Source organism: Aedes aegypti, chromosome 2, assembly GCF_002204515.2.
Source record: "Aedes aegypti strain LVP_AGWG chromosome 2, AaegL5.0 Primary Assembly, whole genome shotgun sequence".
Classification (NCBI taxonomy): Eukaryota; Metazoa; Arthropoda; class Insecta; order Diptera; family Culicidae; genus Aedes; species Aedes aegypti.
In genome coordinates this window covers 318,353,291-318,365,995 of record NC_035108.1, presented here as the reverse complement: position 1 = coordinate 318,365,995, position 12,705 = coordinate 318,353,291, and the positions used below count along the sequence as shown (strand labels likewise).

The 12,705-nt window shown below is 39.1% G+C and overlaps 1 protein-coding gene across 7 annotated transcripts in view; it reads left to right on the top strand.

Annotated features, from left to right (window-relative positions):
- Positions 1 to 10,316, top strand: part of LOC5570471 (nocturnin) — a 144,320-nt gene extending 134,004 nt beyond the window's left edge. For 3 of the 7 annotated variants that reach the window (XM_021845787.1, XM_021845781.1, XM_021845785.1), the window contains 5 exons: positions 1,037 to 1,272; positions 1,337 to 1,432; positions 1,491 to 1,612; positions 8,581 to 9,306; positions 9,370 to 10,316. In XM_021845787.1, coding sequence (XP_021701479.1) covers positions 1,037 to 1,272; positions 1,337 to 1,432; positions 1,491 to 1,612; positions 8,581 to 9,306; positions 9,370 to 9,543 — 1,354 coding nt within the window. In that variant the 3' untranslated portion in view covers positions 9,544 to 10,316. Of the gene's footprint in view, positions 1 to 356; positions 635 to 795; positions 930 to 1,036; positions 1,273 to 1,336; positions 1,433 to 1,490; positions 1,613 to 8,580; positions 9,307 to 9,369 lie in introns of those variants that run through there. The other 4 variants (XM_021845783.1, XM_021845786.1, XM_021845784.1 and 1 more) reach the window with 4 other exon arrangements.
- The last annotated feature ends 2,389 nt before the right edge of the window (positions 10,317 to 12,705 follow it).

Sequence of the window (12,705 nt, the reverse complement as noted above, 5' to 3'; positions counted from 1 at the left end):
CAGAGATATGAACTGAATACTTTTGTATTATTTTTGGGGGGTGAACCCAAACTTTTGCACGGGAGTGTATGTGCCAATCTTATATAATTTCTGATTCTCTCGACGAAATGATTCCGAATTCACATAGAAGATGCTTAGATATCACATATTTTACATGTTTAACGGGAACCTCATGATTACTTGTTTGGTTTACAAATTGATACAGGTGCACTGAGAGGGAATATATGAAAGCATGTGAAAATCCCATCAAAATGGCCCAACACCTTCAAATCACGATTACTCTTCAATTTTCTTGTAGAAGTATTTTCAAATTTACAGGTGAGATGCCAAAACACTATATTCTTTGAATGGTGCACATTTTTCGTTTATATCGGTTTCAGCAACACCGTGTGTGGTTATTTTACCCCATCTCGCATCTCGACTTAACGCGAAAGATGAAATGTTTTATTCACCTTTCGCTGACTGAGTAGAAGGCACGTCATTAGCTATTCTACACGTGCGCGACTATTCACCGGCCGATACCTCGGCGGTATCACTTTCTTTAGAGAGGATCAACGGATGGCTCCCGTAGGTTCTGGCAGTTGGCTGGCGCCAGTTGATGCGGGAACACTTACTTTCGAATCGAGGAATTAAGGTGAAGATGAATCGAAGCCACATCCTAAATCTTCAAGAGCGCAAACCTGGAGAGCCAGATAGTTGTTTCAAATGATTGTTTGGTTTTCCAGATTTGTGCTCTTGAAAATTTGAGGTATTCGATGCATCTTGAACTTAATTTATTTTTTTTATTTTTTCAAGCTTTAAGTTTGTTTGAAGTGTACTTGTAATAGTATGATTAAGGCAAATAGAATGTCAAGCGAGGCTCAATGTGAGGAGCAAGCTCCTACGGGCGCTAAGAAAAAGTCGCACCTGCAGCGAGTTATGCTGCAAAGGTAGTTATACGTTTGTATTAGTAAATGTGATAACTGCTAGTTCAATAACAGCTATTTTGGAGTCCAACAATCTTCAACCACTATTCTCCTCGCTTCTATCATTTCAGAATGGGCTCCTTCACGTCGGCGCCCCAGATCAAGAACGTCGACTGCCAGGATGACAAGCTGGAAATTTCGGACGGAATGTCCATTCCGGATCTGATCGAGTACTGTCGGTTTATGCGTGGCGAGGACCGGCCCCAGCTGGTGAAGCGGAAGTTTCTCCGACCGGACGAGCGAACTGGGCTGCAGCGGGACCTTGCCGAGGGGTTCCGGATGCTGAAGCTGGATGCCATTTCCAAAAGTGAGTATGACGGGGAATGGGACGTTACTTCGGGAAATTGTGAATGTATTTTGTTACCTAAAAGATGCCTACCACGTTGCAGCATGCAGTGAACCGACGAAGGCCGCCGCTGCCAATTCGGCTCAGATCAGGATTTTCCAGTGGAACATGCTCTCGCAAAGTGAGTTTATTTAGTTAGGGAAAGGGTTAAGGTTAATGCTTATTTGATGCGATTCTAGCGCTTGGTATGCACAACGATGGTTTCGTAAAATGTCCCATAGATGCGCTTACGTGGGAGTGCCGACGGTATCAAGTCATACAAGAAATAGTACAAAACGATCCAGATATTATATGTCTTCAGGTGAGTAATGATTCAGGATTTAGGTAAAAGCATCTTATTAGGATAAATGATTTTGGTACTTGTGAACCGAATAAGGTTCAGCTGATAACAAAGCATATGGTTAACTAACGTCCTGGGTTTTTAATGTTGCAGGTTTTCTCGTTGAGAGGTCATCCATAAATCCATACCTCACGCTCTTAGGGGGAAAAATGTTGATAGAAACATGACGACCCATGCAACATACTAGTCCATATACAAAGTGTGACATGGGAAGGTGGAAGGAATTTCGCGTGTCGTAATTTATAGATTTTTTTTGAAGAAAATCAATCTGTACTTTTGCTAAACAGGTTTGACATTCAGAAGTCAATTATCATGAAGAGTAATCTACAATTTATGTTATTTACTTGTATTTTCCATTGATTGCCATTGAACTGTTTTGTCGCGTTGATATGCCGGGATTTACCAAAACCGCGTTGCACCACATCAGAACTTTAGGAGTTTAAAAGTAAAAACCCATCATGACTCAGGAAAATGGAAAACACGTAGATAAACAAGGTTCAATATTGGCGAATAATTAGATGCAAGACCGTGAAACAATCTGTAATTTGTTTTGTTATTTTTTTCATAGCAACAATTGCAGTAGGGTTGAGCTATACGTGTTTATTTGGACGTTCTACAAATTACAGATATGTTTTGCGCAGTTCATGAAGAACAAATTATACTCTTAAAGATTTGTTAGTTGGCTCCTATATTAAATTAACGTTATAATTGTCCGTCATGCAACTGATAAGAAGTAGCCACAATAGTTCGTCTATCTGGGATTACTTTACACCTTAGTGGTGACGAGTACTTTTTATTTTTATTGGCATTACTTCCCACAGGGGCAAATCATACTTCTCAACTGAGTGTTCTATGAGCACTTTCTTAGTTTTTCACCTAAAGCTTCTATTATTAACACAGCAAAAAAATTATTGTCGGTCGACATAATTTTTGGCTATGTACCGATAATCGGACGTAAGAAAATTCGATCACATTCATGTTACAACACGATAAAAAGAAACAAGGTATTATATTCCGAAAAATGACATTTGGTAGTGACGTCATTCCTATCGCAATCTCGAACGAGTACAAGAGAAAGCAAAGCCTGCTCTCTTTTACTATCCTTCTAGCCCCATGCTTGGCGATAGGAATGACGACACATGCTTTTTTTTATTGAAAATCGTTGTTTACAGGTGGAAACAGCCTACCTTGTTGTGTCTACCGTGATGTTACAACAATATTCCGCTCAACACGAAAACGCAACCTAAGAAACCCGTTTCTTGTAGCAACACAAAACTTGTAGCAAATGAACTTAGCTCCCTCGATGTGGTAAGATGACCGAGAGGTATCGAACGTGACTCTCGCAAACAGGGCTGACAAGTTCTAATCTTAGTGTCCAAATTTCAAGCAATACTGAAAGACAGCTGCATTTGCATTTAGTTGCACGGGGCGAGAACCGACAGAGACCTTTCTTTTCCTTTCTGCGTCCCGGCTGGTTTGATGTTGATGCCGCATTTCGGAGTTGCTTGAATGCATCTCGTTTCAAGCACAGACGAGCCGCAGTAGCAAAGTAGAATCCGGCGAAGGAAGCATGTTTCAAACCCTTAGATTAGCAGATAATGCTCCTCCCTTTCGTGCTCTTCTCTTTCTAGTCGACCAATCTGGACAATGAGTATGTGCCAATAATGAGTTGGGCTTAGAATTACATGAAAAACACGGAAAATGATAATGCCTGATAAATTGGTCGAGCATGAATAGTTGGAAGGATTGACATTCCCTAAATATTCAATAGTTAGCTAATGACACTTAATAGTTTTCTTCATCATGAAGGTAAATTTCTAATCCATGGGTGCCAATATGATGAAAATTGTTCAATGAGAATTTCTTTTCAAAATAGCAATAGATAAATAGCATTGCGGGATGTTATCAGTTGATTTCCATGGTCAAACGGGGAATCCCCAACGCAAATGTATAAATTTGAGCAAGTTATTTGCTTATACGACGAACCAGCTGAATGTTTCGTGACGGTGATGGCGCACAACAGCAACAGGTGGCGGATCACCGGACTTGAGTGCAAATCTGGAAACGTTGCTCACTCTTGAAATCTTGAGCGTTTTCACAAGTCCGACGCTCGATTAGCAGCAGCTCATCGGATCAGCAACTTTGTTCCTAACGGGCTTGATTCTTTACTGCACTACCGACGCGGAGTCGAAATCTGGAAGGGCGGGTCAAAAGCTCTGCCAGCGATGATGGTGACTAGGGCACTTCTCCAAGCGGTAAACTGCTCCGCAAACAACCGCTCCAAGCCTGCGTCTTCCTCTTCCGATGTCTCAAACAGAACTGTGACGCAAAGCGAGAATGACTCGCCAGACCGTGTTCACAGTCCGACCGCAAAAAGAAGACTGATGGAAGAAGCAGGGATCCGTTTGCTTTTATAGTGGGAAGCGAAACCGTCGAAAAATGCTCGAACGGGAATGTTTGGATAAGAAATGGGTCAACATTTATCAATGTTTCAATAGTTTAACAACAAAATTCACTTATCGGAAGTATTACTATCGATGCGTAGATACATTTCTGATCGAATGATGCTAAAATCATAATAATTGGTTCATTAAAAACTGAGTTCTTCTTCTTCTTTTTGGCGTTACGTCCCAACTGGGACAAAGCCTGCTTCTCAGATTAGTGTTCTTATGAGCACTTCCACAGTTATTAACTGAGAGCTTTCTTTGCCGATTGACCATTTTTGCATGTGTATATCGTGTGGCAGGTACGAAGATACTCTATGCCCTGGGAATCGAGAAAATTTCCTTTACGAAAAGATCCTCGACCAGCGGGATTCGAACCCACGACCCTCAGCATGGTCATGCTGAATAGCTGCGCGTTTACCGCTACGGCTATCTGGGCCCCAAAACTGAGTTATTAACGTTCAAAATCTCCCCTAATTTCGTCACATGCCTCATTTTCCGTACTTTTAAAGTGCACCCCAATATAGAAAACAAAGACGTAGTCCTACGTCAAAAGAATAACATGAAAGGTTTTACAGAATAGGGGGCTTCCTTAGCCGAGTGGTTTGAGTCCGCGGCTACAAAACAAAGCCATGTTGAAGTTGTCTGGGTTCGATTCCCGGTCGGTTCTGCCACACGAGATACGGAAGCGAAAATGGCAACTTTGGCAAAGTAAGCTCTCAGTTAATAACTGTGGAAGTTCTCATAAGAACACTAAACTGAGAAGCAGGTTCTGTCCCAGTAACTACGTTAATGCTCTTCTTCTTGGCATTAACATCCTCACTGGGACAGAGCCTGCTTCTAATTTAAGTGTTCTTATGAACACTTCAACAGATTACAAAATACAGGTCGGACTCGGTTATCCGGAGTATCGATTTTTTCACTCAGGATAATCGAATCCTCCGGATAATCGAATCACTAAAAGAAAAATTAAAATCTGCGATAATAGAATTTAAATATTGTGTTTTCTCGTTGTTTTATTTAGATGATTCAGTGACGTAGCCAGAATTATTTCTAGGAACATTAGGGGTCTTGAGAAGAAAAATAAATTTTTGACCGTCATACATAAAAAAAACCTTTTTCGCACCCCCCTTTTCTTACCCACGTTTCAAAACTGCTAAATCAATCATATTGTATATTTAAATACTAAATTATGTCTAAAACTGCATGCATAAACTTATGCATTAAACTAAAACACAAGAATATTCAAAATAATATTCTGGATAATCAAGTCTTTAATTCCGGATAATTGAATCCCGGATAATCGAGTCCGACCTGTACTGCTTTATTTTTTTAATTTTATATTGTTTAGAGAGATTTTCAGCTAAAGGCTGGTGCATCTCTAATATTGCTTCATAACAATATAACTCAGAAACAAACTTTGTTTAAAAGAAGGCTACCGATTTCTCTTTATTGATTTTTTTTTATTGGCTGATAACTTGGGCAGATTAATGTAGTATTTTGTCAGGAAGTTCAATATCAGCTTCGAAGCCAATAATCGCTTCAAAGAACAGTCTATGTTCGAAAGAAGAATTTTTTTTTCTAATTCGAATTAACAGTTGTAACAACTATAATTGTTGTAACATCATAATTCGAAAGAGCAAACAATATTTAAAAGAAAGGTTCTTCTTCTTTCTGGCGTTACGTCCCCACTGGGACAGAGCCTGCTTCTCAGCTTAGTGTTCTTATGAGCTCTTCCACAGTTATTAAATGAGAGCTTACTATGCCAATGACCAATTTCCAACCCGAAAAGATCCTCGACCGGTGGGATTCGAACCCACGACCCTCAGCTTGGTCTTGCTGATTAGCAGCGCGTTTACCGCTACGGCTATCTGGGCCCCTAAAAAGAAAGGTAAATCTATGATAAATATATCAAACGTTTTGGTGCCAACATTTATTTCGATAGCTCAACTCAAAAGAATAATTTATATTTGAAAAAAAGGGTAATTTCTGGAAAAATAATAATATACTAGTTGCAATATTTTCTCCAATCAATTTGTTTATTCAAGAGCATGGTACTGTTGAATGAAGCATCATTTTGATTTGTACCAATTAATTACAAAATAAGCTTGATGTCGTCAGTGGCAAAAACGTTAAGACGAATATCACCACAGGAAATCCTCAATTTCAGACTCATAATAGGCATAGTCTATTTTAGGCATAGTCACAAGTTTTTAGTTCTCATAGAGCAAAATTCTAACACAAATGCTGTTTTTCATACATTTTTTGGCTCTCAACTTGTTCGAAAAACTGTCGTTAAGCCAAACTTAGGCAAGAAAAATCTTCTTTAGTCGATCCCTTAGTTTGAAAAGTGCGTTTGATCAAGATTTCTCCGCGGGGAGTGGCAGCGAGCGATTTGTACGGTATAAAGAAGCTCTTCTTTAATTATTCAAAGTACCTACAATAATAAGTATGAATTTAATAAGGTTTACCATAATTGGATATAAATTTTAACTCGAGGGTGCTGAATCTATACGCGAATGAATTGTCGATCAGAACAAAAATATTCTGCGATCCAAATTTGCACAGCTTTTGGTGAAAATGAACTAATTCTGATAGTTATAAGCAAAATTTAAGGTTCTGCTGTGCTGCATGTGCTGCTTCTTTTAAAATTATCGTAGGTATTCTTAATTATCTGATATATTAAATGAATGTTTGACTTTGTTTTTCAATTCAAAACTTAGTTTGTAAATTGGGGTTTTGCAGCTATTTCAAAATCTGGACCATTATGTACCGCTTCTTTCAACCGCTCAATCATGGAGTAGCATCTACGAATTGTACGGTCATCATTGCTTATGCTTATGAAAGATCATATCTATATGAATAAAAATGGAGTGGTGTTTGTATGTCACGAAATGGCTTGAGAACGGGCTATCGGATTTTGAAAATTCTTCCATTGTTATATTCCTAAAGTTTTACGACGTGTTCGTGTGTATAAAAAGTCCAGGATATATAATTTTTTAGTAAGAAAAACAGGAGTGCACGAAACTAACATTTTGTACGGAACGTTTCATGTCGTTTTTCATCAGCCTACTTCCCAGGTAACAACTTGAAACTGTTCAAACGCTTTTATAACTAATTCTATTCAGCATTTGTATGAACAAAAGCTGTTCATAGCCTGCCTACACTGTTGTTAAGCTGTTAAACATCTGATTCTGGCGATTTTATTCAGCCTTAAGCTTAATTGATGCTTTACAGAAGGCTGAATAAAGGTCTATCATGCGCTTGTTCAACCCCCTTTCAATTAATATATTAATAATTCTATTTTTAGAACAGATGGCAGCCTTCAAAAGCTTATCAATCGCTTATTCATCCATTATTCAACAGTAAACCAAAAAATGTTAAAATATTTACAGGTTCATAGTTTTGGATTTTATCAACGCAACTTTCAATTTCCAACACATAGGGGAGATGTGTGCTGGAATTTAAAGATGATGGATTAGCAAATATAACAATTGAGAATTGAACTGGGATCCACTGACTTATACCCACTTACCTTGACATCTGCTCCACATGAGACTGTGTTAGCATTATTAAAAGCATGGGAATAACTTGTTGACTTGTCTGAATAAAGGCTATTTTAAAGGTTGCATTGAGGCTGGAGAAGGGATATCAGTGCTATGCAAAAACACTTAAGTTAGTGTTTTGTGTGTTGGGATTTTTGTTTTAAAATTGAATTCTCGATAATTTTCAATTACTGCTGTTTAACTGTTGTCAACGAAAGTTGGTAATGATTACAATTCCGTACAATTAAATGAAAATGAAATCTTTGTGAACGAGTGTATTGTCCTATCTTGTTGTTACTCAAGCTCGTGGAAGCCGAATTCTGGCGTTTTTCTTTTTCGGCAAACGCTGGACCCGTGTGTGTTTAGGACATGTCCGCTTCGGGATGTGAAAATTTGTTGTTCGGTGAGTTCGATGAAAAAGTTTTTTAATAACTAATTTAGTGTTTTGCCCAAACGTGGTGTGTATATTTTTGTCAACCTACAGCTAGACAATTTTTCGACAATGGCTGTTGATTTGAATAAAGCTTTAAATAACCTTTAATCAATATCATTCAGGATTGCTGAACAAAAGTTAAAATTGTCGATGGAAAATAGCTTGTTCAACTTGATATTCAGCTTTGAGTATACTGCTGAATAAGAGTATTTAATAAGCTTTTCTTCAAACTATTGTTCAGCTGTCACGGTGTTCAGCCTTTTACACCATTAATCAGTCATTGTTCAGTAAATACTCTTGCTGTTCAGCTTTCAATGTGACTTGGGTTTATAGCAAGACGAAGTTTGCTGGGTCCACTAGTAATAGATAAAAATATAAAAATGGGATTTTAAATTCACAACATTTCTGTAGAAACTAAGGATGACCCCAAGATGCCTTAGCTTTCGAACCTTCTGATGAACAAATGATCGACTTATCAATTTATTAACTCTATCTCATCTCTTTCAGGAAGTGGATCACTTCAAATTTCTCCAGAAAATTTTGGCCACACAAAACTACGAAGGAGTGTTCTTTCCCAAACCAGACTCCCCTTGTCTGTACATAAACGACAACAACGGTCCGGATGGGTGTGCCGTTTTCTACAAAAAGGACCGACTCGAGCTACTGAACCATTTCACCCGGATATTGGAGGTGTGGCGGGTTCAGAGCAATCAGGTGGCGATAGCTGCCCTCTTCCGGACACGTGACACTAACCAGGAGATCTGTGTCACCACCACTCACCTGAAAGCCCGCAAAGGAGCTCTGCTTTCAAAGCTGCGCAACGAACAGGGTAAAGATTTGCTGTATTTCATTGACGGAGTGGCCGAGAAACGCCCGGTGATCCTTTGCGGAGACTTCAATGCGGAGCCCATAGAACCCGTTTACAGCACGGTGTTAAACTACAAACCATTAGGACTAGGAAGTGCCTATTCTGATCTGCTGGCTCAGGAATTTCCTCAACTGGCGCAGGAAAACGACCAGAACGTAGTGAACATGGTTCCCGTTGTGCAGCACCGAACCAGCATAGATTCGAATCACAGCGTCGAAGACGACTGCAGTGTAAGCTGCTCGGAAAGGACTAAGGCCGAACTGTCGGCTGCTTACGAACCACCCTACACAACGTGGAAAATACGCGAAGAAGGCGAGGTGTGTCATACAATTGACTACGTTTTCTATTCCAAAGATCAAATCACGGTGAGTAGTTTTCTTCGAAGCAATAAGATAGTAGTTTGTTATCTAACAATTCTTCCCACACAGGTCAAGAACTGCCTTATGTTCCCCGCGGGTGAGGAAATCAGCCCAGACCGGACGCCATGCTATCAATACCCTTCTGATCACTTTTCGTTAGTCTGTGACTTTGAGCTGCAGTCAACGAGTAGCAGTAGTGAAGCCACCCAACAGGACGGTGAAAGTGGACAGTCACAGCTCTAAGAGACGCTTGCCCAGTTTAACTAAAAAGCACGTGAGAAGAACCGTTCGGTGGACGCTAACAGGAACACAGACATCACTTACAACCGTACCGAAAGTATCAAATTAGCATATAAGTTTATTCGATGAGGATGTAGTTTAAGCTACGCTTAAAAGCCTAAATCCAGATTTTAACGAAGAAACATTTTAAAATCTTCCACGATGGACGTGAATGCAGGAAGCTTAGATTTAGATTACCTTACAAACAACGCACGGAAGAGATGTAGCAGTCGAATCGAGCGGATCGGTTTGAGGCTGTTTAAACTAATCGCATGATCCAAGGAAGGAGAAAACATACATTTGTACAGTTTGTGATATACATTGTTGTGATATTAAAAGAATGGAGTGCTTCCCCCTGGATGGGCAGGCTAGACGAGCAGGAGGGAGAAATGAATCCCGATAGATTTTTTCTTTAGGTTTAAGAAGTGACTCGACTTACTGAGCAGCAGGACGATTTTCTACCAACAAAGCTGGCATACTTTAGTTGTAAGAGATTGCAGCCCTGAGTTTTATTTTTAATGTGAGCCATCAAAATCATAAGGTTTTAGGTTAGCAGGTTTGAAATGAAATCTAAGATTTTACTAATGGTTGAACAATGTTAAAGCTGGGCTATGAACATACTTGACACGTGTCAATTTAACTGGTAGATAGATAGAATCGTCAATTTGGAGGAAGGTATAATTAAGACAATGAAAACTATTGTAGGACGTCTTGAACAAATAAATGTGACAAATTGAGGTGAATGTGTTGTTAATATTAGAAGAACTCCTACTTTTTCATGTTCATGATCGTCGTTGCTCATAAATAATATAGACGAGCTGTTTTTACCATACACTTTTAAATAATTAATGGGTGGCCCCTACGAGTTGGAATGGGGATACCGTTGCGCCTTTCATTCAGATGTATCATCTATCGCCTACAGGTATAAAACTTGCTTGTAACTTGTATGCAAGTTATCCCATATTGTTTACAAGGCATTGCAGATAGAGTCATAAACAGATAGATAGGCAGACATGACGACATTCCACGACTTTTATATGTAGTAGATTTTACATAAAATTTAAAGACGGGTTATGGAATATATGTAGGCAATAGGCAAATATTTTTTTGTCTTCGTCCATCGTAATGTTGTAACGAGTTTCCCGTTAGCTCCAAAACGGACAAAACTGAAACGCAGTACTGAGACTTGTGCACCAACAAAACAGAAAACAAATAAATCATTTTGAACAATTTTATTAATAATCCATCCCTCCAATTGCAAGCTAATGATCCCTCATGAGTTTCTCTATCTCCTAGCTCTATCGCAACATAAACGGTTTTACAATCAATGGCTTACATCTAATTTGGGTTTACTAAGCAGTTGTCCCAAATTTTTAACCTTTGGGCTGTCGCGCTGTAGTACTTTGTACAACAGAAGTGATTTATAGGCTATGATTTTGTAACAAAGATATCTATCGACAGCAAACCGAAATGTATTTCTCAATAATCTTCTTAAGAACTATACTCAATAGTTTTTGTTTACAGTATGGCCCTTTATAATGCGTTAAAATCAATAAATGTACAAAGAAGTCGCATAATAATGAACGCACTATATACGGTTTGAGTAGACCACAATTTAAAATCGGTGTATCTCGAAATCCAGAAAATTTCGAAACAGTTTCTTCAGTAAAGTTGTTCTGGAGGTATAACGCTATCTGATGGTATCTAATTTAATTCGGAATTTTACCGCTAGGTGGCACTAGTGGGCATGGAACTTTGACTTTTGTTTGCAGATATTTCAGGATCCTGACCATTTTGACGGATGGCATCTTCGGCAAAGTTGTTCAGTAAGTTAAGGACTATCATTGTTCTTGCTAGTAGATTCAAAATATTGCCACCAGGCAGCGCTAGTGAGCATGAATCTTTTGTTTTGCGGATATTTCAGGATCCTGACTGTAGTATCCGAATCCGATCTTTCACTTCTACTTTCAGCCGATTCCGCCATCGACCGAATACGGATGTGCTAGGTACAAGCCAGCACAACCGCTCGCCACAAAATCTTTCACTAAACTGACTTCTCGACCACGCGATGAAGTTCAAATCAGTTTTCGCGCTCTATTCTCTTTCGAGCTGTCAATAGTGGAGAACACGCTCAAAAGATTCTTATCAGATGAAATATATTGTGCACTGATAAACGAATCTTATACACTGAAATAAATGCATGACGTAATATAATCTTCACTGACATAAATTATTCAACATTTAAACTCTAGCTACCACATTGACCTTTTAGAAAGATGTCATCTTCGACAAACTGGATGCGTCGCTCAAGGGCTATCATTATTTAAGCTAATCGTGAACTTCAAAGATTAAACAAAGAAAGCATTTGAGCTACTGAACAACTTTGCCAACGATGTCATCATTCTAAGTGGTCAAGATCCTGAGATCTGCAAAACAAATGTTTCATTGTCACTAGCGTCACCTGGTGGCCAAATTAAGAATCAACTAACTCGATCAATGATAGTCCTTGAGCTACTGAATAACTTTGCCGAAGACGCCATCTTTCTAAGTAGTCAGGCTCCTGGCATATTCGTAGAACCAAGGGTGTTGTACAAAGTACAAAGCGCGACTACTCGCGTTACAAAAATTCGCGCGAAAACCAAAAGGTTAAGGTCGCCAGGTCATCTTGCCTACCTCAACCTGGTTCTCTGATGAATATTATTTTCGCGAGTCTGTCTTCCGATATTCGCACTGAGTGACCAGCCCACTGCCGTATTTCATAAGGATATGCGAAATACCGAATGATTCCGTCAAACACGCTTCCAAACGAAATTCCGCGGAATTCCACGGAACTCATACAAGCGGAATTTTTATTTTACGATTTCGATTCGTTTCGCTAAATTGTAAAAATATTTCCGCGGAAAATTGAATACAAACGGAATAAAACGGAATTTCGCGAAATTTCGAGTTTTATTTTGAAAAAAAACGGCATAGTAGCACGCATCGAAGATGTGTGCCACCTGAGTAAATCCAGAACATTGATCAAAGACAAAAAGTGCCAGTGAAGTGCAAGTCGGTACGGTTGGAATTCGCGAATAAGATTCCGGGGGATTTGTATAGTATCTTATAAAAAAAAATAAAAGTTAT